General features: G+C 46.9%; 2 protein-coding genes across 2 annotated transcripts; one reads left to right on the forward strand and one right to left on the reverse strand.

The window, feature by feature from the left end:
- The first annotated feature begins 309 nt into the window (after positions 1-309).
- On the forward strand, positions 310-1,786 carry CLDN23 (claudin 23). Its single transcript, XM_042983108.1, has one exon. It carries the CDS (start codon positions 831-833, stop codon positions 1,704-1,706), a length of 876 nt encoding a protein of 291 aa, XP_042839042.1. The 5' UTR covers positions 310-830; the 3' UTR covers positions 1,707-1,786.
- A 7,936-nt stretch (positions 1,787-9,722) lies between these two features.
- On the reverse strand, positions 9,723-25,936 carry LOC122238058 (prolow-density lipoprotein receptor-related protein 1-like). The gene is made up of 15 exons (XM_042984717.1): positions 25,621-25,936; positions 25,219-25,403; positions 23,543-23,729; positions 22,750-22,968; positions 22,172-22,355; positions 20,540-20,741; positions 20,289-20,453; positions 19,912-20,112; positions 17,907-18,456; positions 17,369-17,494; positions 16,155-16,265; positions 14,625-14,861; positions 12,287-12,764; positions 10,578-10,686; positions 9,723-9,862 (listed from the first exon to the last, which is right to left on the reverse strand). Exons 1-15 carry the CDS (start codon positions 25,784-25,786, stop codon positions 9,836-9,838), a joined length of 3,147 nt encoding a protein of 1,048 aa, XP_042840651.1. The 5' UTR covers positions 25,787-25,936; the 3' UTR covers positions 9,723-9,835.
- Between the last annotated feature and the right edge of the window lie 2,018 nt (positions 25,937-27,954).

Here is a 27,954-nt window from a genome sequence, read left to right on the forward strand (position 1 = left end):
TCCCAGGAAAACACTCCCTTTGATTCTTTTGAGTCAAACTTAAACCGGAGCATGAAGCTTTTACGAAGCACACTGAACAAGTGTTATTAAGCAAATGAAGCGCCTTCCCGGACGCCCTACTCGACGGGACCCTCCGTGCGCACCTGCCGGCGCATCTCCCGAAGGGCAGGGAGCGATGGCGCCGCCCACTCGGCCTCGAGCGCCCGAAAGGCAACGGCTCAAAACTTGGAGCTGACACCGGACCCCGCCGGGAGCGGAGCGGGGAGAGGCTGGCTGCGCAGGGCCCTCGGGCGGGAACGGGAGAGACTCTGGCGAACCCAGATCGGCCGCGAAGGAGGGCAGCGGTCCGGCCAACGAGCCTGGTGGGGCCGTCCGGGCGGCGCCGCCTCTTCCCTCCCCCGCGCTAGGCCGGCGGGGCCGCGGAGCCGCGCGAGGAGCAGGGGCGGGGCGACCTTTGCTCCGTCCCCGGAGACTGCGGGGCGGGGTGTCGGCGCCGCCCGGAGCCGGCCGCGCGCGAGGTTCCCCGCCGCCTCCCGCTCGCACCCCCTCCGCCCCTCCCACCGGGACCTGCTTGGCCGCGGCGGCCGCCTCCGGGCGTCCGCACCTCGGCCCTCGGTTTCGGTCAGACCCGCCCGCCAGCTGGTTTCGATTGGGGACGGGAGGCCGGAGCGGCCGGGACGCGCGGAGGGAAGCAGAAGCGAGCCGCGGAGTGGGGACGGTCCGGCGCCGGAGACAAAGGGCGCACGGGAAGGAGCGGGGCGCCCGCGCTCACTTCGGGGGCCGGAGCCGGGGGCGCAGGGGCGGCCAAGGAGGCAGGTGCGGGCCCCGGGATGCGGACGCCGGTGGTGATGACGCTGGGCATGGTGCTCGCGCCCTGCGGACTACTGCTCAACCTGACGGCCACGCTGGCGCCCGGCTGGAGGCTGGTGAAGGGCTTCCTCAACCAGCCCGTGGACTTGGAGCTGTACCAGGGCCTGTGGGACATATGCCGCGAGCAGACCAGCCAAGAGCGCCAGTGCGGCCAGCCCGACGTGTGGGGCTACTTCGAGGCGGAGGTCGTGCTCGTGGCGCGGGGACTCATGGTCACGTCGCTGGCCGCCACGGCCCTGGGGCTGCTGCTGGCGTCGCTCGGCGTGCGCTGCTGGCAGGAGCGGCCGCGCTTCGCGCTGGCCGGCCTCTCGGGCGTGGTGCTCTTCGCCGCCGGCCTCCTCAGCCTCATCCCGGTGTCCTGGTACAACCACTTCTTGGAGGACCGCGCCGTCCTGCCCGCCGACGCCAGCCCGGTCACGGTGCACGTCAGCTACAGCCTGGTGCTGGGCTACCTGGGCAGCTGCCTGCTGCTGCTGGGCGGCTTCTCGCTGGCGCTCAGCTTCGCGCCCTGGTGCGAGGAGCGCTGCCGCGGCTGCCGCAAGGCGCCCCCTGGCAGCCCGCGCCGCGTCAGCATCAGCACCGTGCACGTCGACTGGCCCGAGCCCGCGCTCGCGCCCGCCATCAAGTACTACAGCGACGGCCAGCACCTGCCGCGGCCCGCCGACCTCGGCGCCGCCCGCAAGCCCAGGGTCGGCTTCCCCATGCCGCGGCCTCGGCCCAGCGCCTACAGCAACCCGGTGGACGTGCTCCGCGGGGAGAGGGCCGACACCCCCGACGCCTCCTTGCCCAGCACCGGGTGCTGCCAAGGCTCGCTGCCCTGCGACTCCGACCTGTAGACGGCGGCCCCCCTACTTGCTCTGGCCAGGCTCTGCCTGGACAGAGGACTCGCTCCACCACGTCCAGCCTTGAACTTGTCTGTTACCTTGTAGCCGGAAACACCTGGCTCAGAGTCTGAACCCGGACACGTTCCTGTAACCGGTTTGGAGGGTGATGTTCCTTTCTTGTGGCCAAACTAGACTCCTTGGACAATTAGTTCAGGGTTTGTTTGGTTTTCTTTTTGTAGAGTTTAGTCTTCCTCTCCGAGGGATCAAGGTCCTCATATGGAGTGACGCGTTTTTCATACTTTAAGCTGAAGGAGATACAGCAAGGGTGCTTTTGCCTCGTGTTGACGTGGGACAATAACAAAACGTCAAAATCAGCAAACAGAGGCCCCAAAACCCTGTTTTAACACCTCGAAGCAGTATCCGGAAATACCAGTGAACCTTACATCAATATAATTTTTTTTTCTGCTGTATATAATTTATTCTTATGCAAACTCTCAAGAGACCAATATACTGGCTATGTTTGAACGAAGCTCTTAAAATAAATGTAGAGCCATGCAAATACCGGCAGTTTTTGTGGCTTTCATGGAATAACTTGTTTAACTCATATTTACATTTCTTCAAGTATGCATAGGATTTGTCTTTATTACTTTTTTTTTGGTGGTCACTGCAGAGTTTCTGTATTAGAAGCCAGGTGGGATTGAACAGACTAACCTTATGTTGCTCTGTTCCTTGGCTACCTCACCCTGGACTTAGAGGACCATAAATTAAATATTTGGTACCAAGTGGAACCTGTTAATCACATCGGATTAAGGAACATGGGCATACATCTCTTACTTATGAATAAAAGCTGAAAACAAGAGTTTCAGTATATTCCCTCAAGCTGTTTTGTTTCCAGTACAACCTTTAGGAGTTTAATCATTCATTGCTAACAATTTCCTGGCTGCTTAAGCACTGTTTCTGAAATCTAGCACTCAGATCTTTGCCCCTCTTAGCATAGGATTACTAAAAGGAGCCAACCCCCCCCCCCCCACACACACACACACTAAATCCCTGATTGCTTTATTTTCAGGTTCGGGCTGGTTTCTGGGCAAAGCCAGGTCTATTGTTGAAAAAACTAGAAGCACCAGTTTCCGACACAAAGTGAGCCTAGAAATCTTTTCCTCTTGTTAACAGCGGTGCCTAAAATCACAGGTAGGCTGCTAAGTGTTCCATGAGGGAGACTAAATCTCCAACAGGGCCGGCTCTCATTTCAAGCTGTTGATTTAAGGGTGCCTTTTACTGAGCCGAATCTCATCTTTAAAACTTATCCTTGGCATCCAATTCAGAGGTAGGAATGTTCAGTTCAGTAGTGAACTGGTAACAGAGAGCTGTACCGTAAGTAACTAAACGGCACCTGCTGCTTATTAGCAGTGGAAAGGATAATATAAATTTGCTTCCTTTGCCATTTTGTACCAGAATCACCTGTTTTTTGAGACCAAACCTTAAAGTGCAGGCGTATCATTTGGTGACCTCTTTCAAATGCTAATTCTCATTGAGTAGGTCTGGAGTGAGGCCTGGAACTGATTTCCTAAGGAGCTCCCAGGAGGTGCCAGAGCTGATGGGAGGCCCCCACTTGGGGCTGCAAAGGCTTTCGTTGGGACTGTGCCTGGCTCAAATTGCAGTCCTTCCCAACTGGCAGCACAGAATCAGACCTTTGAGAGCTTGCCCCCTAGGAGAGCTAGGGCACTTGCTCCAGGGAACGGGGCCCAGATGGAGAAAAGGCAACACTGCTTTCTCAGCTAACACCTCAAAAGGCAGGGATTAGGGGCCTGGGAAATCAGGACCTAGCAGACAGCAAACATAAAGATACTGGGTTTCTAGCAAGTATTGAATTCACTGAATCCTGCCTGCATAATAATTCCAAATATTTCTTAGAGAAGCCTGAGTAGAAACAAAACTAGTGTTTTGTATGTTTTCACTTTTCCTCCCTGCCCAATTATTCTCCTGTGGCTTATATTCAAAACAGTTCCCTTCTGGTGATTAAGACTTTGTTTTCAAGAATTAGAGCTCCATTTTTGCCCTAGCACAGAAATGAAACCAAAACTCCTTTTAAAAATGCAAACTGGCTTTTGCTATAAAAATATTCAAGAAAGACTGGAAAGGCACTCCTGCATCAGGCTGGGATCTGTTTGGAGACACACGGGTCATTCTGTGCCACAGCAGCATAAACGGACAATGGCTTTGACACACAAGACACTGGACCAGGCTGGAGCCTCAGGAGTGGCTGTTGTGGGCCTGAACTTCTCCTGAACTTCCTAGGGACTAGCCAGGCGATCTCCCCGCAGGGAAGACACTAATGGGGAACAGCACAGCCACTCTGCCTCAAGCCTCCCCCTCCCCCACCACCATGTACCAACACAGCTTGTTCTGAATAATCCCAATCACATACAAAGTATGTGTCCCCAGTTACTGGCTGAAGTCTTCTCAAGATTACTCCAATTATGCCTGGAGGGCGGGGAAACACGTGGAAGTGGAGGAGATACTGCATTAACAGGCTTCCGGCTCTACCTGTTCTGCAGTGAGGCTCTTCTGGGAGCATGCCCTCACTAAGGAAGGGTGAGGTTTTAGCACACAAGCTGTCGAGCCTTTGTGGAGGCTGTAGGAGGGCTGTCAGCGATGCTTTGCAAACCACTCTCCACTGTGTAGATCGCCCAACTGATAGATTTGGGGATGCCTGTCATCTCGTCAGCACCTTTGTGGACACTTTGGAAAACCACCGTTCCAGGCTCTGCGTTTGTGGAACTTATACACTCTAGCAGGAGAGCTGTGTACAAGGACAATGAATAACAGACCAGAGCCAAGGGCTGGGGGAAAAAAAGAGTGGGATTTTAGGAAAGGCAGCCAGGAAGGGGGTGATGGCTTGACCGGAGACTGGAAAGAAGGGAGAGGGGAACGCTGCAGGCCAAGAGAACAGTGATGGCGCAGCAGTCCAGGCACCAGGGTGGTTTGCTTCTGTCTCACTCTAGAACAATCTGCTAAGGACAGGAAGAAGCAGGAGGTACCTTTGAGCAAGCCTTGGGAAATCCTGCCCTCTCCCTGTTGTCAGGTTAACCGCTTCTCTAGGAGGGAATACAGTCTGGAACAAATGCAGTCTTTTACAGAACGTTGTCCAAATCAAGGGGTGCCTGGGGGGGCTCCGTCGGTTAAGCGGCTCACTTGGTTTCAGCTCAAATCAAGAACTCATGTTTTGTGAGCTCAAGCCCTGCGTCGGGCTCTGCACTCACAGAATGTGTTCAGAATCGAATACGATTCAGTTTGTGACTAACTGGTGAGAAACATCCTGTTCTGTTGATGTATATAGATAGCCCACAACGCAGCAGGCATAGAAAGACATTCGAATCTCAGAGCCACATCACATCCCCAGGGTTCTGGATCTTACCCCCGTATTTTCAGTCCCACCTTCTTAAAATGAAGACCTGTCAATCATGTCTTTAAAAGCCTCAGGATGTTCCTTATGTGTCATCCACTCTTAGCTTAAATGCCATTCATGGCTTGGCCAGGGCCTGTGTTTTTTCATAGTTTTCCCCTGTCCCATTGCACCCTAAATGGCTGCTCTCCCCCATCAGCTTCAAGGTGTCCTATTTGAACACATCATCCACATGTTCAAGTGTGCCGTTTTCTTGGGGTACTTTCCTGTTTCACCTCTAAATTGAAGGTAAGGGCGTGGTTTCTATGCATTTTTATAGTCCCAGAATGGGTACTAACACTTGTTCAGGGCCCGTTAGCAATTTATTAAGTTAGGGGCGTCTGGGTGGCTCAGTTGGTTGAGCGTCTCACTTCAGCTCAGGTCATTATCTTACGGTGCATGAGTTTGAGCCCTGCATTGGGCTCTGTCCTGACAGCTCAGAGCCTGGAGCCTGCTTTGGATTCTGTTTCTCCCTCTCTGTTCCTCCCCTGCTCACAGTCTCGCCATCATTATTCCAAATAAAAGCTTGTGTGAGGGGCCAGGGAGGAAAAAACAAAAACAAAAACACAACTTGTGTGCAATTCTCATCCAGTCTTCCCAATGACCTCCACCCACATTCCTCTCTCCCCACACTGCAAGCAGTGAAATGAGCCCCTCCAGTAAATCTCCATTACACAGGACTGAACACAGGAAAACAAGGGCTTTAGTCCAAATCAAGGAAAATACAGACAAGGCATTTTGGAGTGGGGGTGGGCATAGGGCCTGGGAGAGGCAGCGCTGACTAGGGGGTTTATTCTCCCGTGTTGGTGTGTGGAGAGGAGGGCTTAAACCTTGAGGTAGACACAGTTCTACAGCACTCTTGTCCCACCGGCCTGCCCAACACGTCTGACAGGGAGGCGGGCGCCGCTGGGGGGTTTTGGGGTAACGGTGGGGTTTGGAGCTGATGGCCAAGAAAGAATTCTTGAACATGTCTTTGGTGCAAAAAGGTGATTTTATTAAAGCACGGGGACAGGGCCTGTGACAGAGCTGCATGGGGGTTGTGAAGAGTGACTGGTTATATGCTATGGAGTTGGGAGGTAAAGTCAAGAAGAAGTTTCTTAGAGGGATCTCCATATGCTAAAGACTCACATTACTGGAGACCTTGCTATTGTCAAGCTAAGGTCAGTTTTTTTTTTTTCCCCTCTAGCAAAGCATTATGATTAAGACCTAGGAAATGGTATAGTCTGTATTTCCCTCAAGTATTTGTCAATGGGCTGCAGGTTATGAGGAAATTTAACTTAACCTTCCAGTTCCTTCTTGCCTTTTTTCCCCCCATCACTATGGAGGGGAGGGTGATGTTGGGGCTCCAGGAAGCTGAGTCTGTAGGTTTCTGAAGATTAGGCTATGGATAAGATTGCCTTTTTCTTATAATTTACTAAGATATTTGTGAACTGATGGAGACTCAGATCCTGCACGACTATGATCTCTATCAGGTAACCATTGGCTTTCTTTCCTTTCCTTTGTTCTTGGGCAGGCAGGGGTCCCTGAGGAATATCCCATGTAACCCACCTGGGGGACGGGTGTGCTAGCTTGTGCTTGGCCCTCCGCTTGTCTTATGCTCCCTCATCACAGCCACATTCGTAAACCAGCGTGAGGTCCAGGCACAGAGCCAGGCAGGGCAGGCCAGCTCACCGGTGAGGAGCACCTCTGCCATTCAACATGGCCACCACCACTCTCCCCCAACCACCTTGGCTCCCAATCGTGCCAGTGCCCCCCAAAGAGCTGCCACTTATCACAGGGCTGAGGGTCCCCGCAGTTTTACTAGAATTTGGGGGCGGGGGGCTGGCATATGCTTCCTAATAACGTAAGACCTGCCCTTGCTGGACTTTGGCTTTCTTGTCTGTACAACAGGGAAGAATGGATTCGATGGATCAGAGGGCCTTTCTAAATTTAGTATCTTGAGAGTGAAAGGTAAGAGTTAGGTGCAGTGAAGAGGAGAAAAATAAGTAAACAGTGAAGGCTTAGGAAGCTCATTGGCCTGTAAATTGCCTGATGGCAACTAACTCCATGTTCTGGCTCTTGGTTTCTCTTGAATTTCAGAAGGCTTTCAGCAGTTAAAATAGTAGGAACTTGATGGATCCCTCCCATTATCAATGATCCCCTATTTATTTCCTAAAGAGAGTATACAGTGTTTAACTGCTGGCTATAAACATAAAAGGTCAAGTTTTGCATAGGGCTCCTTGACTCTAAAGCATGAACCAGTTAACTTTGGTAAAGCTCCTTGGTCTCTCCAGAAGAGAACCCAAACCTCCCAACAGATGATAGATGTTGAATTCCTATAAGGAAATTCAAATTTTATATCTGCCATGGGGTTTACTGCTCCAGCTCTATGTGGAGAAAAAATTAAGAAATTAACACCTAATACAGAGACCATCACAAAAGGCGGCTCTTAGAGTTAATATGCCATTGCTCCAAACAGGTAAGATTATGAAACTGGTATAATTAAACCCAGTTCTGGGGATAGGGATGGTTAGGAATTGTTCACCTTATGAATGGGTACTTAACATTTATACTTAAGTCTTTCCGGTGAAAAGGACATTCAGATGTGTCTTGTAAACTCTTAACTATAGGGAAAGCGTAACAGGATGTGTTGAACTAGATTCAAGTGGCATAATACTTAGACACACATTCATAGGGGAACAAAGAGAAAAGACATAACTGAGCCAGGGCAGAAGGTGGAGGGAAGAGGTGCATCCACGGACACACAGATTTGGCTGCTGTCAGCAACCCTTTTCCCCAGGAAGAGGAAATGGAGGTCCTATCTGGGGTCTAACCTGGACGTGAGGCCCACAGGTTAGAAGGTGCGGCCAGGAGTTGCACTCTAGTGGACAGCTTGCAGAAGTAGGAAGTAGACGGAGCTGGCCAGAACACGAGCCTTGGAAGTCCCATGGAGGTTTGAGGTCCACAGGAGGTGAAGGCGACGGCTGAAGTGTGTCCAGGCAAAGTGTTAATACTGCCACATGTCATCCGTGCATGGTTTCAAGCCAGATTCTTGTGTGGCATTTTTACTCACTTTTGCACAGAGAGGCAGAGCCTTGCCAATGGCCAACTTGGCAGTGAGATGGTTCTTGGGAGAGGTAGCAAGAGAAATCTAAGATTCCCTCTGTGGATGAGAGAGATCTCAGGCACTTTGGTGCTGAAATGGTTTTTGCCAAATACAGCTAAGCACCCGATCAACTTAATGCTGCTCTGTGCGTCTCCCAGGATCAGGAAAGGTGGAACCCACAGTGGTTATTTATTTGGCCAAGTACTTGGGAATTTTTATACTTGACTGCAAAGCACAGTCTGTTTTACGTACCACACTCACAGTAAGAAGCCCAGGACTTCTCTTTATGCTCGGTGGCCTATACAAACCCATTTTGTAAGAAACTAAACTAAACATGTTCTCAGTCTCTAGTGTGCAGGCATTTTTGTATTTTCATAGGATGTTCGATTGGCCTGAGATAGGTTCTGTTAACCCCCTTGTTATCACTGGGGAAACAGTTTCATGATTAAGTGATTTGCCCAAGGTTGCTATTGAATTTTAGATAATACTGCAGTTACCCGTCTCCCATCACTGATACAGTGCCCTTGATTCCTTACATAAGTGTGAAGGAAGATGTCATCTCGAAGGCAAGCGGAAATATTAGTGGTCAAAGGGACTTTGGGATCTAAGTAGCATCTACATGTTTCCCCGGCAGGCAAGAGCTGTTTGAAATGCATCCTGGTCCACACCTGTAACTCTGTGTTGAGAACAGTGTCCACCCACTTTACTTCAGGAAGCCTTAGACAAATCGTCTGGTCGAGTTTCTACATCTGTGAAGTAGATTCACCTGTACGGTTGATCCTTGAGCAAACAGAGGTTGGGGTGCCCTCCCCCGGCAGTAGAGAATCCACATATAACTGGGCTCCCTCAAGACTTAACAGCCTCTTGTTGACCAGAAGCCTTACCCATAACAGTCAATTAACATATTTTGTACATTGTATGTTTTATATGCTGTAACCTGACAAAATAAGCTAGAAAAAAAGAGTTACTAAGAAAATCATAAAACACCTTCACAATATTGTACTTATTGGAAAAATCTGCACCTAAGTGGACGCATAAGTGCAGTTCAAACCTGTGTTGTTCAAGAGTCAACTGTACTTGGTTTTAGAGTCAAATGAGAGCATTAACGGTTTTTATAAATTTTCAACAAAAGCGAGTGCTAAGTTTGTAGGTATCAGAGAGTGGTAAAGAACTAATACTTGAACACTTGCTACACTGCAGAAACTTGACCTTTACCTGAAAGGTAAAGATTCGAGAGAGATCATTCCCGTTTGCAAGACTGAGAAACCGGTTCAGAGCAATTACACCTCAAAGTTAGTGACAGAGAGAAGATTCAAATGCAGAACCTCTGACTAGAACTGGGGCCAGGCACGCGGGGATTAGATAGCTTCTGTGAACAAGCCACGACCTAAATCACTTGGGGCCTGTACTGACGTCCACCCCTGCTGGTGATGAGTCTGCCAATACCCACTAACAAAACCAGATGAACTCTCCCAATTTTAAAGAGCAGTTATTTTAATAAATTACCATTTTAGCACATGCAGTTACAGTAAGTTGCAGATGTTAAAACAGCACACAATACAATGTATAAACCATTTTTATTGAGATGTTCCAGCTCCTGTATTCATCAGGTTAGTCAGTTTGTAAAGTTAACAGTTCCTGTTGGAAAAGAGACTTGAAGTTAGAGAATACCCACTATAGTAGTTTTGTGGCAGGGGTTGGGGGGGAGAGGGGGTTAAAATTTTATTTGTAAGTAATCTCTGCACCCAACATGGGACTCAAACTCACATCCCCGAGATCAAGAGTCATATGCCCCACTGATTGAGCCATCCAGGTGTCCCTTAATATATATATATTTTTTTAATTAATTATTTTTAAGTAAGTTCTACACCCAATGTGGGGCTTGAACTCATGACCTTGAGATTAGGAGTCACGTGCTTTACTGACTGAGCCAGCCAGGCACCCAAGAATACTCACTATGTTAAAACAAAGCAAAACACAGAGGTGGTCAAACAACAAAGATGTTAGCACAGCTCACAGAGGGATGTAAATTGTAGGGGTAACTCCAGCTAACTCTAATGACATCCTACCCCACCGTATGACTGAGCTCCTTGTGGAAGTTCACCAAAAGCTGAACGTCTAGATTACTATTTCATGCATATTTCACTTCAGTTTGAACTAGAGATTGAACAGAGTCTAAACATAAACAAGGGACTGGACATCCATTTGACACACATAATGGCATCATTCACCAATTACAAAAAGCTCTGAAACTTACCACTGCCTAGTTTTGCCCAGCTAGGATTTTTCAGAAGGGACCTTCTTTCACTGTACCCCACAATCTGTTTTCCCCAAAGACAGTTCCCAGGCATACCTGCTCGTCATAGGCTTCATTGACAAAAGTCTCACTATTCATTAGATTTTCCTCTTCTTGGCCATTTTCATTTTGGTGGGTCATATTTCTTGATGCTGCTGTACTATTTCTAAAAATCAAAGAAACAGTCATCAGAGTTGTTCCTGGAGATTGAAGCTGGGATTGGGCTATGATTAGAAAGGGCCAACTCATCCCCTATCAAACAAAGGCTATCATTATGGAAATGATGTTCTATTTTGTCTTTTGAATGAATCAAATGATCTAGAATGGGCAATACTTGAGTCAATTATGATTTGTTACCAGGCATTCACTTAATTTCCAAAATAATACATCTTCTCAACTGGGGGAAACTAGGTAATTGAGGTCAATGAGACATCAGACATAGGTGACTTAAGAAAGCATATTAATGGAGCACCTGGGTAGCTCAGTGGGTTAAGCATCCAACTTTGGCTCAGGTCATGATCTCACAGCTTGTGGGTTCAAAACCTGTGGCTCTGCACTGGGCTCTGTGCTGATGGCTCAGAGCCTGGAGCCTGCTTCAGATTCTGTCTCCCTCTCTCTCTGACCCTCCCCCACTCATGCCCTATCTCTCTCAAAAATAAACATTAAAAAAAATTTTTTTAAGTAAACATTTTTTTAAAAAAGCCAATTAATGTGGTAGAAAGACCTCCCAAGGGTAGAATTTCAGTCTGTTTTAATATTAGTAAGCTATTAGCCAGTGTTACCTTGGGCAAAGATACACCATTTCTCCTGGCCTTCTCTTCATTGTGTGAACACTGGACAGAGACATAACTTTTAAAACTTTCCTTCTCTCCATATTTCTTGATACACAGGCTGCTTAATGTCTTGGCCCAGTATGTGTAACCTAATCAGTTTCTTCAGTTTCTATAACTTCCTATACTTAAGCCAATTTTGTCATCCTTTCTACCCTTAGCCAGCAATTTGTTATCCTCATTTGTTTCTTTAATCCTGTGACTCTCTTGCTTTTACGCAAAACTTTTTGTTTGCTTTAAATCTTTCCGGAGTTGATTTCACCTCCCGTTAGGGGCTGAGTTGCATCCTGTCTAAATTCAAATGTTGAAGTCCTAATCCCCAAGCACCCCAAGAGAGTCTTTAAAGAGGTAATTATGCTAAAGTGAGGTCATTAGTTTCGGCCCCAATGCAATATGACTGGTGTCCTAATAAGAAGAGATTAGGACACAGACATGTAGAGGGAAGACCATGTGAAGACACAGGGAGAAGTCTGCATCCATAATTCAGGGAGAAACCAACTCCACGGACACATGGATCTCACACTTCCAGCCTCCAGAACTGAGAAAGTAAATTTGTTAAGGCACCCAGTCTGGCAAACTAACACACCTCTGAATTTGCCTCCAAACAATCATTGGCACTAACTCTGCCTTGTTGGTAAAGAATCTCATCACTTCATCCCTGAGATTATTATGCCACTAATGGCTGTTGAGGGCAATCTTACCTCCATCAATGCCTCATATATCCCTTACAATCTCATTTGCCCCAGGTCTGACTCAAAGACGTCGCCTCTGTTGTTTTTCTGTAGGTCATCTAACAGGTGAGGGCTGCTTCATCGCCCAAATCCTTTCTCAGAGGACAGGCTTCTAGTATGGAGCCATACCTCCGACCCCATTAATCTTATTTTATAAGCCTTCTTGGGAATAAACTCTCCCGTGAGGACATTAATAACTGCTCACCTTTTTAATTTGTGTTCTCTTCTGAAATAGACAAATGCTCCCAGAGCTACCAGGACAACTGATAAGGCAATGGTTATGCCAAGGGTGATGTGGCCAGGGGCAGGTCCACGTGCTGGCTCTTCACAGAACTCTCCACCATATTCCATCAGACAGCTGCACTTTCTCAGCTCTCCTACCACCGTACAGACTCCCCGCCCGTTACAGTAGTCGGTGCTACACGGCAGATGTTTTGCCCTCTGTGAGTCCTTGGGATGAACAGGCTCGCCTTTTCCCTTGGTCTCTGAGGTCTTGCTTTCTCTAGCAGAAATTGGAGGGATGGGTGTTTTTCTGAGAGGATAATTCATCCCTTCTGGCCCCGGATATCTAGCCTTGGGAGACTCAGTAGCTTGGAGAGGTAGCTCGGCTTTTAGGGTCCACCTTTTACCGGCCTCTGCATTTTTCGATGTTGGTGCTGAATGGGTTTTATCTGGATAGGTACCTACAAAAACAGGTAGGAGTGTGGGTATATACACATATGTGTCAGTTGAGAACTATTTCAGAAGAGCAAGAATTCCAGAAGACTTAACCAGAGAAGTCTGAACTTATCATTACCATAACCTTTGGACAGAAAATTAAAAACATACAAAAACCTGCATATGGTAAGGCACTTAAAATGTTTGGTTCCAGGAGCAGCCTATCATACCAATCTATTTATAAATGACGGTGTGCCCATTTTTAGCCAAGGTAGACCACCTCCATTACCAAAATGTTTTATTCTATAAGGAATAGTGTGGGGGATCTAAATGGTAAATCTCTAGAAAGATTTTTAAGATGTAAGTTTATCTGTAAACATGATTTTTTTTTTTTTGAGCCCAAGTAAACTGTTGGCTTAGCGAGATCTACTAGCTGCAAATATTGGACTGGACTTGGTGGCAGTGGTGGGCGCGAGAGGGTGGGCAACAGGGCGCTTCTCACCAACAGTCTGAAAGTTGGGTTTGCGTTGAAGACGTTTCACCATATTCTCCATCCCTGTTGGCACAAGCATTATTCCACACGAAACTGCTAAAGACCAGACTCCTGGGAGGGAAGACAGCAGCACCTGCCGTCTCTGCCTTAGCTGGTGTTACAGGCGTGTTTCCGCTCCTGGGCAGTTTAGGGTCTTTGACAGTTGGGTATATCCAGAGGAAGCCAGTCTAGCTTTATGTGCCCAATACCATCCCCTCCAAAGAAGCTTCATGTGAAAGTCAGGGTGAAATACTGATTGAGGAGTAGAGCCAACGCTTTGTCATCAGGACGGGAGACAGGAGAGTGTATGTTAGGTTTCTGGTTTAGTTTTAAAACCAGATGGTGAGGGCGATGCATTTCTCACTCACTGACGTGTGTGCTTGAGTCACTGTAACACAAGGCGTTTTGTAAAACCACTCTCATTCACTAGACCATAGCATCAACTCTGGGAGTCAAAACCTATTAACTTTCCAATTTAAGATGAATTGATTAGGGATAACAACTGGTATTCCATCTAGTCAGCTTTCAGGAAGATGAAGGTTTAAATTGAGCAATAAGAATCCTTGGCTATAAGACTCCTTTTCCAGTTTGTCTTCTTACTAGTTATGACGGGTTTCAGTGCTGAGCCCACTGTTTCTTCAATTCTACAGCTCACGTGGCTTGAATACCATTGGAGCCAAAGCTGTAGATTTGAGGATAGTGACTGCCACAGAATTAGATATCACAGTCGCTTAGCTGACTGGCCAGGACAACAACTTTCCATGAAGGCCCTATGTGGCAGCAGCATTTCTGTAACAACCATCTACCAGCTAGCATTTAAGAACTAACATGACAACAGTATGTACTAAGATGGCAGCTTTATTTGCATGCTCTTGTATTCCTTAACTCTTTGACATAGAAAGTGCTTTTTCCACATTAACAGCGGGGAGCTGAACCAAGACAGGTCAAATCGTTTGCCCAACCTCCTCCTCCTGGGCTATGCTCACTATGTGATCAATTTAAATGCACAGAATCAAATCTAGATTGAATGAATGTTCTTTCAGACAACATACAAACTGTTGGACTCCTTGCAGCTACCATAATGCCTGTTCTAAAACTGAATGGGAGGACACATTAGCTTTCCAGAAGGTGTCTATATAATTTGATATCCAATTTCCCATAGAAGTTTTATGTTGTTGTTCAGTTTAAAAGTGCCTGTAATAACAAGGCTATGGTCTAGAGGATAAAAGCTTGAGGGATACTACAGAATTAGATATTAAGAATTAGATTGAGATATTAAGAATTACTTTATTAAATATTGAAAGTATGTCATGCATGGTGATGAACAGTGGGGTCCTGGATAGGAATTACTCACAGCCCATTTCATCAGATCCATCCAGACAGTCAGCATGACCATCACAAACTTGCTTCATGGAAATGCACTTCTGACCATCCTGACAGGATTGTGATGGCTCAGAGCACTGGACAGCTTTAATACATCTGCTTATGTTAGCCAAGTAGTACCCACTGGGACATTTACAAGTCGGTCCTTCAGGGTTTGGCAAACAGATATGGCTGCACCCTCCGTTGTCCTTTGAGCAGCTGTTACTACCTGTAGATCCCCCCCCCCAAAAAAAAACATTGATTTAGATGGTTTCAGAAGGGTCTTCTGCAGACGTTCTACAAACAGACTATCAGAGTTATGGGACCCAGATGTTTTTTTCCAGAGTAGATAGCTTTTTAGTTTAACTCCTTTTGGTCAACCAGGTGCTGAATGTTTGGTGATTCTTCTTCATGGATAATGATGACTTCAGAAGGCTAAGAGTTCAGACAAGTGAGAAGCTTAAGAAAAATCGCGCTGAACTCTGGCCCATCCAAGACCCCCTTGTGAGTTCTCCTTTTTCCCTCACATCAAGCACCCAACAATAACACTAGAAGGGCCTTAGAAATAAAGCTGTCTTTAGATGAAAACATGAAGGCTGTGGTGTCTATTCTCCCTCCGTAAGATTCTGAGTAGAAGTCAGCCATTTATAGCTGATCATGGTTTTGCAAGGCTTAGATCTTAAGCTTTAACCTCTAGTAAGGTTTTATTTTGAGATATTCCAGGAATAGTAGACTAGGTATGTATATAGTGCAGATAAAACTTGCCTCAGGAGTGACAGGGACCCTTCTGCTGCTTCTCAGACCTAAGCCACAGATTATTATCACTTGGGTGACCATTGATCCACACTGAAGAATTCTGAAAAGGTTCTCTCTGGAAAGCCTTCAGAAGTTTAAGCATGACTAACACCAGTTTTAGTCATGTTTAGCTTTCCAAAGCAAAGCAATGGGGCAGCAATCACTTAAGACCAAAATACTCAATATACACGGCAGTGGTAGATGTGGTTAACTATTCGAGCTCACATTGTTGGTGTTAATCTCAACTAGGAAAAGACTTTTATCTATTAACTATTTTAACTAAGCCCATTATCACTCTACCCAAACACTGGAGGAAAGAAAACATCTGGGCGCCCCCAGGTTGGAATTCCAAGGATTAGTTAACACCACAAGTAGATACAAGTGACAACAAGTAGAATAAAGACCAGTTCCACTGCAGAGATAAAAGACAATTCCCATTATACCACAGATGTAATTCCATCCACAATAGAACCCAAGTATACCAAACCCCAGCCCAATATACTTACCACTGTGTTCTATCTCCTCAATAAGTAACAGTACTAGTTATATACCAAAACTGTACTGCATAGAACTTCATAAAGACAAGAGAGTTATGCAGATCCACAAGAATTTGCCAAAGTAATTTAATGGGAAACACAGAGTTATTTCAAGGAGATATTGTGGGATGGAAGGTCCCCTTCGTGGGGGAAGTGCAGCAGGCTTCAGTGTTGTCATAATTTTTGCTTACCCTGTTGACTAAGTTTGCCGGAAACTTTTAAATCCACAATCTTCTGGTCTGTTTGGAACCACCGGTTTTCAGAAAGTTCTGCCTTGCTGTACCAAACCTTAGTGATTTGGGCTGAAACAAAAGCCAGTGAAATATCATGAAGAAAAGCAAATTAAAAAAATTTTTTTTTAAGAAAAGCACTTTCTACTTCTAAGACAACTTCCTGTGCAAAAGAAATTGCTCAGTATGGAAACTGTCACCCATCTGCATCAACTCCAGTTGAGTAACAAGAGTTTTACCAGAGAGACAGGTGTTTTTCTAAATCTTGTTTCTGGGAAGAAATTTAAGATAAATAAAAACAGTTCTATGCCTTCCTCCAAAATAAAGTCAGGTGTAAGTTATGTTGAGCACATTCGTACACATCCCGATATACAAAGACAGAAAATTAGGACATGAGACATTTAAATATAGCCCATGCAAATAATGGGTAATGATTTTAAACATTGTTCTAAAACATTTCTGAAAATGGTTTTCTGCGATAAGCATCACCAGGGGATCTTACAACAGAAAGCAAAGATCTCACTACATACCTAATAAATTAGCATCTCTGGGGTAGGATCTGAAAACTTGTTTTTGCAGTTGTGATGTGGCCAGCCCAAGTGGTCAATGGACCAGCATTTGGAAATTATAAAAGAGACAGCTTTTAAATAGCGTTTTCCAGTTTTACCAAATCTGGATGCTAGCCAGAAACGACATACTAGAACACTGTGGTTTAGGACAATCGCTTTAAATTCTAGAAATTCCCTGCAAGTACAGAATGTTCTGTAATTCGCTTAGTACCTCCATGCATATTTAGTCAAGTGAGTCATGTACTGTCCTCATTTTATAGGTAAGGTGTTATAGCTACCAAGCAGCATAGCAGTTATACTACCTGGTTCTAATTCCTGGCCCAGTTCTCTCTGTACCATATCACAATGTCCTCTAAGGCAGAGAGCTTTTAATGAAAGCCAGAAATTTCAGGTAGAACAGGATTAAGCCTGTTCGTATATAAAGAATAATATTTTTTCACATAAAAGCTTCCCCAAGTCATAGAATCTCTGTTACATATACATGTTAGATTAGAGAAATTGCTTAACTATTCTTCCAGAAGAAAGACCCTACCAAAGATCAATGCTAAGCATTAACAGATTTGCTTTAGAGATCCAGGAGTAAATTCAGATCACAAAGACACGCACCATCATCAACTGTTGTCCAGAACATCATGCCTTGGCCATATGTAAAGAGGTTAAGGCCCTCAATTCCTCTGCGGTCTACTCTGTATCTAGAGCCATCTTGTTGAATACTTTCTATGAGTCCTCTCCCTAGAAAGAGAGGCTTAGTTAATCTCACTTAGCCTAAACAACCATACTCTATCCTGTAGCTCTTTGGGTCTTGTCCTGCCTCCCCTCCAGGAGGATATGATCTACCATGCATTTTCTGAAGGACCGCTCTCCTTCATTCACCCCAACAGAGATACACCACGATTTGCTCGTGCACATTTGTTAAGTTCTTGATTTTATTCCTTCACAAAGGGGCAACTGGGGCCTATTACTTTCTACTCAGAATGGGGAATCATTGTGTTTGTTTGGAAGGTGGTACAGAATATATAAACTCAGACCTAAATGCTATTTGAAGGTCTTCATGGCTGAAGACCAGAAAGCAGGACATCACTATTTCACTCTGGCCAAAGAGTCCTTTGGACTCACATTTAGGGCATAGGTTATAATTGCTTACCAGTGTCGGCCCAGTACACTCGGGCCCCCGAATCCGAAAAGGTCAGGCCTGCAGGGACCTGGGATTTCTGCCACAGCACCTTCCTCCTGCTGCCGTCCATGGAGGCACATTCAATGCTGGACCCATGCCCACCATCCTCCTGGGAACCCAGGTCCACAAAGCACATGACTGCAGAGGGTGGGTGGAGCACAACAGAGGCAGGATGGTAGAGGTTTTCACTGAACAGGACAGTGGGACACTGACCTTCTGAGGAAGCCACATTGATGTGGGGATTCTCACTGTCAATCCAATATATGTTTCCACTCAACCAGTCCACAGCAAAGTCGATCACGGTCCCCTCCACGGATAGGATTTTCCTCCAAGAGAGTTTTCCAGATTCTTTGAGCCTCAGTAGCCTGATATCACCATTATCCAACTCTGAAAGGTAGAGAGCCTTTTCTTGGACTAGGTAGTCCAAGGATGCAAGCTGGTTCACAGTGGCAAAGGGAAGTATCCTATGTTCTGGTAAAGTTGGCTGTCCTAGTAACGCTTCTAGATTTTTCAGATAAATCTGTGGGGAAAAAATTAGGTGGATGGCACCAGCTGAATCTAGTGTCATTCTTCACCTTGATTTTGCATTAACGTCACGCTGCTTGGAACATATGAGAGTTTGAACTTATCTTCTAAAAACCGATAGCAGTTATTTTTCGCCCTTCATGGAGCTTTAAGCACTTAAAAGTCCTTGAATCCATGGGTTTTAAAGAGGTACTCCTTCATTAAATGCCCTCCCCTTTATTTTGTAAATTTTTGAACTATAATTGACCTATGACATTTGTGTAAGTTTAAGGTGTCCAAGGTGTTGATTTGATACATTTATATATGAAAGGCCCTCTCCGTTAAATGAGACTCCACTATTAATATCTTACTGAAACTGAAGTCAATCTTTCACCCCAACATTTTTCATTTTCATCAGCTTCTTTGAGAGAGAGACAAAGAGTATGTGTGTGCACACACACAAGGGGCAGAGAGAGACAGAGAGAATCCCAAGCAGGCTCCACGCTACCAGTGTAGAGCTTCTTGTGGGGCTCGATCTTGTTACAAACCGTGAGATCATGACCTGAGTCAAAATCAAGAATCCGATGCTTAACCAACTGAGCCACTCAGGCACCCCTCAACATTTGTCACTTTAAAGTACCAAAGCTGACAAATCGTCTCTATAGGACAGAAGTTAGAAGTGACTTGTTTGTTGGTACCTCCTATGATTTAAGAAAAGTTCCCTCACAAAATGTACTCCCCCACCTACTCACCCTCCCCCACCAGGCTAGAACCCAGCTGAGCTGCTTGTATTTAGAATTATTCCACACCACCAGTGAGATGCTTGGACAACTAAACGAGATTAATCCCACTCTCAGATCCCTCACCTGTGTTCTGATGTGCTATTTCTTAAGAAGTGGTCTTCATTTTATAGCCTCTTTATTTTGGTCTTTATTTTGGTCATGATAGCTCCCAACACACAGTGAATGCTAGAATTTAAATTGTATTTGAAGAATATCCCAAGGTGGTGGGGGTCGTGCCTGACTGGCTTGGTTGGTAGAGCATGTGACTCTTGATCTCAGGGTTGTGAGTTTGAGCCCCAGATGAAGTGCAGAGACTAAAGAATAAAAAATTTAGGAGAGCCTGGATGATTCAGTCGGTTAAGCATCCAAGTTTGGCTCAGGACATGATCTCGCAGTTTATGAGTTCGAGTCCCACAATGGGGCTCTGTGCTGACAGCTCAGAGCCTGGAGCCTGCTTCGATTCTGTGTCTCCCTCTCTCTCTCCCCCTCCCCTGCTTGTGCTCTCTCTCTCTTTCTCTCTCTCAGAAATAAACAAACCCTAAATAAAAAAAGAAAAAAATTAGAAAAAAAAAAGAACATTCCAAGGGCAAGGGCCCCTACTATGTATAACTGTGCGTGGGGAATGCAAATTACTCAGTCTGAAATGGACTGCGGCCCAGGCCCAGACACGTAAGGCTGTGGAACAGTACCTGCATGATAACTGTGGGCAACACAAGGAACATAAATGCAGACTCCTCGAGTGGAACGCAGGTGGTGCCATCGTCTGCGAGCAGGAGTCCAACTGGGCAACGACAGCTTCCCTTGGGGCGTGGGCTCAGAAGGCACAAGTGAGAACATCCAGCGTCCAGACAAGGATTGGTAGACTTGGGCTGGAGCACTTCATGCATGATCTGGAAGAAAGCAGCCAGATGTTACTACGCATCACCGAATCCTTACAAATAGCTAATGAGTAAATCTTGCTTTCTAATCATGACAGAAGGATGTCACTAGTTTGCACTTGGGAAGTTCATACATATGGCCTTTTTAGGGAGACTGAGGGGCAAACTTTGAAGAGTACACTGTAGACCTTGAGTCCGTACGGCTGTTCAGAACGCTTGATGAGGACAGCCCTGTCCTTGCCTGTTGTCTTCTTCATGCGTTGTACGGTTCTCGTCTTCATCTCAGACCAGAAGACTTCATCTTCAAACACAGCGACTGAAAAGGGGCTCTTGATTCGAGTTAGCTGCAGCATCTAAAATGGTGGCGATGAGGTTTCTGGGATGAGTTTTATACAAGGCATAAGACATTACACACAGCCTAATACCAAGGGACACTTACAGTAATACCAGTGCCATCTAGATTAGCAGAGCCAATACAGTGAAATTTGTCATCAGACCAGAATATCTTCCAGCTAAACTGGTCAAGCGCTATGCTGGTTGGCGAGCCAAGACCTTGATTGATGAGTACTTTTCTGCTGCTACCATCCATCCCGGCTTGTTCTATTTGAGGTTCTCCTCCAATTTCAGACCAGTACATTAACCTGTGCAGATGAAAGTCAGCTTTAAAGTATTACCTCACAGAAAATATTGATTCATTCCTTAAAATACTGATCTCTAGCCCAATTATTTTTTTTCCTCAAACTTGGTCTATTCCTTATGTGAAATTGTGAAGTGGTTGGGGCGCCTGGGTGGCTCAGTCGGTTGAGCGTCCGGCTTCGGCTCAGGTCACGATCTCACAGTTTGTGGGTTCGAGCCCCGCATCGGGTTCTGTGCTGACAGTTCAGAGCCTGGAGCCTGCTTCGGATTCTGTCTCCCTCTCTCTCTGCCCCTCCCCAGTTCACGCTCTGTCTCTCTCTGTCTCTCAAAAATGAATAAATGTTGGGGTGCCTGGGTGGCTCAGTCGATTAAGTGTCCAACTTCAGCTCAGGTCATGATCTCACAGTTTGTGGGTTTGAGCCCCGCATCAGGCTCTGTGCTGACAGTTCAGAGCCTGGAGGCTGCTTTGGATTCTGTGTCTCCCTCTCTCTCTGCTCCTCCCCTGCTCATGCTCTGTCTCTTTCTCCTTCAAAAATAAATTAAAACATTTAAAAAATTAAAAAAAAAGAAATTATGAAGTGGTAAAAGAAAGTTTCCCTTGAAATTTTACAGTGCTTACTCATTACTTGGAGATAAAATATCATGACAGCTATAGAAGCAGCCAAGGAATACCTTAGTTCTGGGCCTGGAAAACAGCCAGGGAACCTGCCGATCTTCTCTGGCCGAGAAAGTAGGCTAGTTCTATGGGAAGATGTGTGCCTTAGACCTTATTCTTAGTCACAATTAAAGCCATTAGATGCATCAGGAACTATTGCCAATTTCCTGAGGACCATGTTAACAGATTCCTGATTGAAGGTGTTGAAAGGGTGAGAAAAGCAGAGGGTCCCCGATATGGGTCACCTTTGGATCCTAAGTTTTGCTCTATCTTGTTCTTACATTTGATACACACATGGCCATCCCAGTGAAGGCTTGTCTCTGACAGATACAAAACATGGTCTCTAAGTTCTTGGCCCTTTCCACAGAGAAAGGACTCTGGATGGAAGAACCTAGATTCAAGCCCAACACATAATTATTTCCTCCACTAATATCAAGCACATCAGTATAAATTAAACACTATCCCTAGTTCCATTCTCCTTCCTCCTGCCATTTAAAGCCATAAAAAAATATACCTCTGAATGGAGCATTATTTTAGCAGAAGAAAGTGTAGGTGGGCCAGCAAGTGAGCATACCTATATCTCACTTCACTGAAATAAAGGACTTTTACCAGAAACTTTTACGATTACCATGTGTATGGTTGACCCACATCACCATAAGATCTAAAGTCAAGTCAAGTTTTTACTCACTCATTCTGTGTTGGGTGAACACAACCAAGGTAGAACTAAGGAGGAATGACAAACCTAAAGGACCTCACTGGCGTTGTGATCCCCGGACTCACCCGTTTAGGGGATCTAAAGCCAAAGACCGTGGTTGAGTCACGTCATCATCCAGGACAATCGTGTGCTCAGATTTTCCTCTCCAGACAGCAGTCAGCCGAATTGCCAAAATCTGGCCAGCTGTCCCATCCACCCAGTACAGATTCCTCCCGATCCAGTCGACCACTATACAGTCTGACCTTATCCCTGAAGAGAGGAAGCCATTCAACATGTGAATTGAGGTTAAATTACAGCCTTTACTGGGTTTTGGCTCCTAGGCTTCAGGCTTGAATGTCATGTTAATTCATTTTCCTACGAGTACCTGCATCCCCATCAGAGCAATCTTTAAAATACTCCCAAGTTCTACTCCTAGAGGAAGACGGTCATTAGAAATAATGGCCTCTGGCTGACAGTTTCGCCCCCACTGTCTTCTGGGGTGACAACACATCTTTCCATATCCAGCCAATTAGCAGGCTTTGATCTCTTTTAGTGAAGAAGATTTAATGAAATCAGTGTTTAGAATGTTAATGGCCACTCATTTTATTTTTCACGCTATATGTAATTCACAAGGGCAGCATGAAGTCTGCGCAAAGGGACATACCTTTCACCACGGTCCCTTTCTTCTTGGTGTCCATACTTATCCACTTAATACTTTCCGTACCGACATCCGTCCAGAAGACCTTCTGCCCCACTAAGTCATAGTCAATAGAGAAAATCATCATGTTCTTGTCTACGGTTGCCAGAATATCTTCCTTCAAGCTCCTCAAGCCATAGAGGAGTAGGCTGAACTGAATTGCCACAAGCAGGATTGGTTCGGTACCTGCCAAATTAGAACGGCTTTCAGCACAGCCTTAAGGAGTTTGATTGCTGAACCCAGCATGGGCTAAGGAATAAGAGAACAAAGCCGTCTTTGCCTTCTCACTGCCAGGCTGGGACACTAGCCAGCTGGTATGTAAGTAGTTCTCCCCTCGATGTTATTAAACTTGAGCTAATACCCACAGTTCAAAGATACTCAGAAGAAAGGCATGGCTAGCATAAACTGAAAACAATATTTCTAACTAAGGATTTGTGCATAGTGGGCAGGAACGAAGTGCCTATTGGAACTTTTGACACTCATTCTAACTTCAGGTAGGGCTGACCGGTGGCGACAGAAGCCGGAGTTGTGGTTCTGTTACAAGGATGCCTTATCTGTAGACACCTTCAGACTCTAACCCAACCTAAATGGCTACATATAAAAAGGGGGCTTGGGGACCGTGCTAGTCCTGCTCTGCAGACAGAAAGCAGGCAGGGGCATTTAGAACTTGAGAAAGGAGATTTGCACTCGTATTCCTGGAAAATTTAGAAGCTCAAAGCTCCTGATCCGGGGCTGAGGAGACGTCCAGGCTCCAGTTTACCTGCTGCTTTACAGGTATGGCCATCAGGCTCCAGGGAGTAGCCAGGGTGACAGATGCAGCCATAGGAGCCCTCGGTGTTGACACAGGTCTGACTGCAAGGCTGACCACCTGGCTTCTGGCACTCATCCACGTCCTTGCAGACTTGGCCGCTGCTCTCCAGCTCAAAGCCTCGCTCACAAGCACACACCTGAATGAGTTTCAAAAACATAAAGACTTCCTGAAGACATCGATACATAACATTGATGAAAAGGCCTCACCTTGCTATTAAAAGCACATGGTGATACACTCAATTTCAACAGCTGAAAACAAAAAAGTTCTTAGAACCAGCTTCATTTAAAATTTTAATGTTTATGTATTTATTCTTGAGAGAGAGAGAGGGAGGGAGAGGGAGAATATGAGCTGGGGAGGGGCAGAGAGAGAGGGAATCTCAAGCAGGCTCCACACTATCAGCACAGAGCCCAGAGCAGGGCTCGATCTTACAAACTGTGAGATCGTGACCAGAGCCGAGATGGAGTCCGACGCTTAATTAACTGAGCCACCCAGGTGCCCCAGAATCAACTTCATTTTAAATATAGTCATTCTCTGGGGCGCCTGGGTGGCGCCGTCGGTTAAGCGTCCGACTTCAGCCAGGTCACGATCTCACGGTCCGTGAGTTCGAGCCCCGCGTCAGGCTCTGGGCTGATGGCTCGGAGCCTGGAGCGTGTTTCCGATTCTGTGTCTCCCTCTCTCTCTGCCCCTCCCCCGTTCATGCTCTGTCTCTCTCTGTCCCAAAAATAAATAAAAAACGTTGAAAAAAAAAATTAAAAAAAATATATATATAGTCATTCTCAGGGCGCCTGGGTGGCTCAGTTGGTTGAGCATCCGACTTCTGCTCAGGTCATGATCTCACGGTTTGTGAGTTCGAGCCCTGCATCAGGCTCTGTGCTGACAGCTCGGAGCCTGGAGCCTGCTTCGGATTCTGTGTCTCCTTCTCTCTCTGCCCCTCCCCAACTTGTGTTCTGTCTCTCTGTCTCTCAAAAAATAAGTGTAAAAAAATTTTTTTTTAATATAGTCATTCTCTGTCTTATCAACCTTGCTGCACACCTCACACCCTTGCCACCACCATGGTTCCTGAATCAACAAAGGGATCCAAGTTCAGTCCATGACACCCTAGAACCCCAGTAGAATCAGTAAGAGGCATGGAGACTTAACTGGCAGTCTGCCAACAGAGAGAGACATTACTATGATGGGACATCAGAATACCGTTTTCTTCTACTTGCCCATCAGAGTCAGGCAAGTTCATGATGTTCGGCCAACTACTAATGCCAGACCAGAGCACAGGCTGTGGCTCTCCTCAGTTTAATGGCAGGCCACATCCAGATACACACATGGAAGGGACTTCCTTCAAAACTTCTGCCTCAGTCCCACGTGTCCCCCTGAGCTCACAGCTCGCAGGCAGTGGAGTTTCTGCAGGCTGGGTGTTATGGTTCCAGGAGACACGACATGGGGAAGGAGCTCAACGGGATTCCCTAGGAGCTGGGAAGGACTCAGAGGACATCAGAGGAGGGGTCGGGGCGGCTCTGCCACATGAGTCTTAGAGCCTCCGGAGCAGTCAGGGACAGCCTGAGTGAGGACGTCACCCCCTTTCGCTAAACCAAGTCTATGGCTGCTGGAGAAGAGTAGCTGGACGAACTCACAGGCCCGTGCGGGGACTGGTAGCAGGCGTGGGAACACCGCGCTCGGCTGCATGCTGGCCACGCGCACTGTCCGCCTTCGTCGGAGCCGTCGGGACAGTGCTCCTTCCCGTCACACACCAGGCGGAGGTCGAGGCAGGCACGGGAGCCGCACTGGAACTCAGAACTCTGGCACTTCTCGGGGGGGCCTGGAGAGGAGGACTTTCTACTTTTATAGTCCGCCCCCGACCCCCGAACACCCCTCCTGCAGCAACGACGTGCCATCAAGACGCCCCCATTCTGGAAAGGGGGTGGATGTCAGCGCCCGCACTGTTTGCTTGTGGAGCTGGCTTCTCACGCCAAGAGGAGGCCGGCAGCCGGCACCCCTGAGGCCTCCCCCCGCTCAACCGGAGCCCCTGCACTTACACCCGGCCTCGTCACTGCCGTCCCCGCAGTCTCTCTGCCCGTCACAGCGCCACGCGTCAGGCACGCACCGCTCCCCGCTGGCACAGGACCACTGCCTGGAGCCACAGCGAAGCTCCTTGGGGTCACAGTCCTGCGGAGACAGTGGCTCCATCAGCGACACCTGCATTCAGAGCCCAGGAAGCTGTTCTCGGAGGGAGAACAGGCCTGGGTTACGAGGCAACGCTCAGGTCCCCTCAGCAATGAGGCCAGAGAAAGCCCCAAAACTCAGAGAGAAATGCTCTCAGTAGCCAGAGTTTAGGCGAGGAGTTCTAGGTAAACTGAACCTGGGTGGAAGTGGGAAGGAAGGTCTTCGTTTAAGAAACATAAGAATGGGAACGCCTGGGTGGCTCAGCCGGTCAAGTGTCCGACTTCAGCTCAAGTCAAGATCTCTTGGTTCATGAATCTGAGCCCCTCGTCGGGCTCTGTGCTGACAGCTAAGAGCCCGGAGCCCGCTTCGGATTCTGTGTCTCCCACTCTCTCTGCCCCTCCCCTGCTCATGCTCTGTCTCTCTCTCTCAAATATAAACATCAAAAAATTTTTTAAGTAAAAGAAAGAAACATAAGAATGTGCTCTAGAAACTTTCTTTAGATTGTTTTACCATATCAAACCCACACCCTAGCATGTTAAAAGTTATAGCACCAATTTGCACCTAATCTGACTTGGACACTCAGATCTGGGACAAGAGGGGAGGGGACATCTGTATGCCTGCTGTAGCCCCGAACCTTCAGATGCATTCTCAGCCCCTCGGGTACCAGCAGCCACATCTTCCACACATTTGACAGATGAGGGAAAAAACACTCAGGAGTAAGTACTTTCTTAAGGTCCAACACGAGCCGTAGGATTCTAGCCAGGCTGCACCTCGCATACAACGTGGCAGCCTCAGTGCCCCTCATGGTGACACGTGAGCAGAGCTTCTGAGTGGGACCCTTAAGCCACAGCCATTAAGACCGAACATTTGAAAACCTACAATAAAAACCTCTTAAACATTTTTGTTTCAACAGGAGATCTTCTCACTTTGGACACTTCAATGTAGTTACGAGTAACTTTCTGAGCAGTAAGGAGGAGAGCCTTCTCTGTTCTTGTATTTTCTCAACTTTTCTAGAGGGAAGCATGTATTCCTGTTGTGAGGAGAAATCTGTTCTTCTAAGCTGCTTTTTTTTTTTAAATATTTTTTAATGTTTATTTATTTTTGAGAGAGAGAAAGACAGAGCATGAGCAGGGGAGGGGCAGTGAGAGAGGAAGACACAGAATGTGAGGCAGGCTCCAGGCTCTGAGCTGTCAGCACAGAGTCCGACGAGGGGCTCAGATTCATGAACCAAGAGATCTTGACTTGAGCCAAAGTCAGACACTTAACCAATTGAGCTACCCAGGCACCCCTAAGTTTTTTTTAATGTTTGTTTATTTGGGGTGGGTGAGGGGCAGACAGAAAGTGGCAGGGTGTGGGGGGGGGGGTGGGGAGAAAGAGAGAGTCAATCCAAAGCAGGCTCCACGCTGTCAGCACAGAGCCCAACATGGGGCTCAAACTCACTAATGGTGAGATCATGATCTGAGCCAAAATTAAGAGTCTGACGCTTAACCGACTGAGCCACACAGGTGCCCCGAGGAGTCTGTTTTTTCTGAAGAAGGGTACACTACCTTCTCGTCGGTTCCATCTTCACAGTCTACGTCACGGTCACATAGCCACTCTGCCGACACACACTCTCCACTCCTCCGGCACCTCACCTCCCCTGACGGGCACCGCGGAGGCAAAGCAACAGGACAGCCCTCTTCGTCGGAGTGGTCCAGGCAGTCTTGATTGCCATCACAGCGCAGAAAATTAGATATGCACTGGCCGCTCTTGCATCGAAATTCAGGTGTGCCGCATTTTGCATGAACTGGAAAAGAGAACTTTAGGTAAGAACTCAGCCAGAGGTGGAAGCAGTTTGATGGCAAAAGAAATGGTCTGAAGACTCTTCAGTCTCCTGCTGTCACCTTGGGAACTAAACCCTGGCCCTCAAAGGTGGTTCGAGCAGTGTTAGGTCAGAAAAGGCCTACTAAGGTTGCCCGGAGAAATCCTATCTTGGAGAACAAGGGCTAGAGGACACGGATGGAGACATGTGGAAGGACACTGGGATAGGCTGGGGAGGAAGACTCTCCTGCAGGACCTTAATGTCATCCACGAAAAGAGAAAGTCTCTTACAACATCCAACATACCCTACATGTTCTGTTCATGGGCTCCATTCCTACAGACAGAAGTTGCTTGGTTCAAGAAAAAAGGTCAGATCCCAGGCAAAACCACAAATATGTATTGAAAAG

This window comes from Panthera tigris, chromosome B1 (genome assembly GCF_018350195.1).
Source record: "Panthera tigris isolate Pti1 chromosome B1, P.tigris_Pti1_mat1.1, whole genome shotgun sequence".
NCBI classification, from domain to species: domain Eukaryota; kingdom Metazoa; phylum Chordata; class Mammalia; order Carnivora; family Felidae; genus Panthera; species Panthera tigris.

What these genes read in the sequence shown, in the direction of transcription:
- CLDN23 (XM_042983108.1), top strand. Translation starts at nt 831, where the DNA reads ATGCGGACGCCGGTGGTGATGACGCTGGGCATGGTGCTCGCGCCCTGC.
- LOC122238058 (XM_042984717.1), bottom strand. Translation starts at nt 25,786, where the DNA reads ATGCAGGTGTCGCTGATGGAGCCACTGTCTCCGCAGGACTGTGACCCC. An exon ending in GCTTTAGATCCCCTAAACGG is followed by an intron (nt 20,742 to 22,171) that starts GTGAGTCCGGGG and finishes TCATCTGCACAG; the next exon opens with GTTAATGTACTGGTCTGAAA. An exon ending in CTGGACAACAGTTGATGATG is followed by an intron (nt 16,266 to 17,368) that starts GTGCGTGTCTTT and finishes CTTTTGTTTCAG; the next exon opens with CCCAAATCACTAAGGTTTGG.